At 51.0% G+C, this 1959-nt stretch overlaps 1 protein-coding gene across 1 annotated transcript in view; it reads left to right on the forward strand.

Annotated features, from left to right (window-relative positions):
* CEACAM4 (carcinoembryonic antigen related cell adhesion molecule 4) overlaps window positions 1-1959 on the forward strand; it is a 15968-nt gene that overhangs the window by 9359 nt on the left and 4650 nt on the right. The window contains 1 exon segment of the mRNA XM_023518948.1: window positions 255-325. Coding sequence (XP_023374716.1) covers window positions 255-325 — 71 coding nt within the window.

Here is a 1959-nt window from a genome sequence, read left to right on the forward strand (position 1 = left end):
TTCCATAATAAATTTAAAACTTAGGGAGGCACCTGTGCCTCAAAGGAGTAGGGTGGGAGTAGGAGTAGGCCCCTCAACTGGGCCTGAGGCTCATAATAGAGCCCGAATAGAGCCCATCACAAAATGGAGTCACTGCTGCCTCTTCGTAGCATATATGTTAGACACTCAAGTAAACATCCCAGGGCCTGCACACAGCGCTAGAGGAACAATGTACCCCCAGTGGGTCCCTGCTGTTCCAGAACATCACCCAGAAGGACATGGATACTACACCCTGCAAACCATAAATGCAAATTTTGACACTGACCAAGTAACTGGATAGTTGCACGTGTCCCAGTGATTCTTCTCTGACTTCTGGGTCTTGGGAGGGGTGGTGTTGGTGCCATTTCACATGCAGGCGCCGCCAGGCCTGGACGGTGCCTTTTGCATTTCATCCCATGTTGGCATTTGGGCATCTGGTGTAGGACGTACATAGGGGAGACAAATTTCTAATGATCAGAATTTTTTTCATGTACCTATACCCTATAGATGTTGGATGCAAAAGAAGAATCCACCTGATCAGAGAAGTCAGCATGGGGAGATCAGTCTCAGACCAGCCCCTCTGTGCCCTCCCATGGACATGACCCTGAGAAGGACACTTTAGGACTCAATCAGGGCCTGGCCTAAGAGGCTCAGACCTGGGGCTCCTGAGTCCCCGGACCTGGGGAACCTGTGGCAGGACTGGCTGGGAACATGGATTCACCAGCTGTTCGAAGGCCATGGCTCCTGGAGCTGGTCAACAGCCAGAGCCTGACCCCACAGCCTCATTTGGGCAAAGGCAGAGTTGAGTCCTTCACCTGAAACTCAGCCGGGAGAAGACAGGTGAACAAGCTCCCCAGGGCACCAACCTTAGGAGACTCCACAGACAGTCAGTGTCCCCAGGGGAGGAAGAAGACAGAGGGTGCTCCTGGAAGCCACTCGCCCACCAGGGATGAGACCCAGGGAACCCTCAGAAGGAGGCAAATCATAATTTTAAAATTCTTTCACAATAGGTCAAGCCACAAGCCATTTGCTGTTCATCCTATCATGTTAGGAAACTGATGCACATGAGGATACAGTTGCTAACGAGGGTCACACCGCCCATAAATGCTAAATTAGTCATTCCCGGTCTACCTGCAGCCACTGCCACATTCTCTCCTCCACCTCTGGAGCTTTGTTAGATGTCTATGGGCCCAACACCAGCCACTGGTTCAGCTCCTTTCTTCTTAGTCGTCCATAACTTGACTACAGAGGCAGAGCCTGGTCTGAAACAAAATCAAATGCAGAAGCAAAGGGTTTTACTCCAGAGCTAAATCTCCTGCCTCAGCAAGCAGAGTCAGGGCCATCAATGCCCAGGACTCAGCCCCCCACTGCAACTAGACTCTAAGCCATGTTCTTCCTGGTGTGTCCGTGTCACACCCACCAAGGACACAGACCAGGACTTGGCTCTCCCTCTCCCCACTCACACCCTGCACCAGCACAGGGCCCAACATGCCACACTCTCAGTAGTTCTCTGATGAAGGAGGGAGGGATTGAATGAATCAATCAATGATCCACAACCTCTTCAGAGACTGGATCCCGGATGCAGAATCCTAGGAGGTTCTGACCACACCTGTTCCCTGTCCCTCAGGAACAAGTCCCATGCTCCATCCCTTTGACCCCTTCCCCTACAGCCACCAGAGACCTTGTCTCACATGACTCTGGGGCTGCTTAATTATGGGTGTCCCAGGGGAGGCATCAGTCTTGGGGAGAACCCCACACTTCTATCTCCCCTCCCGGAGCTCCACCAAGCTCTCCCAGTAAATATGAAATAAAAGTGCCCTCATGCTTCCTGTAGGGGGAAGAGCATAGTAAATATTTTGAAATAAGACAGAACATCTGATTTTCTAAGCAAGACCTGCAGGTCTATTGAAAATAAATGGTTATTTTACAAGAGCCTAACCT

This window comes from Otolemur garnettii, unplaced genomic scaffold (genome assembly GCF_000181295.1).
Source record: "Otolemur garnettii isolate 467f Iridium unplaced genomic scaffold, OtoGar3 scaffold00152, whole genome shotgun sequence".
Taxonomy (NCBI): domain Eukaryota; kingdom Metazoa; phylum Chordata; class Mammalia; order Primates; family Galagidae; genus Otolemur; species Otolemur garnettii.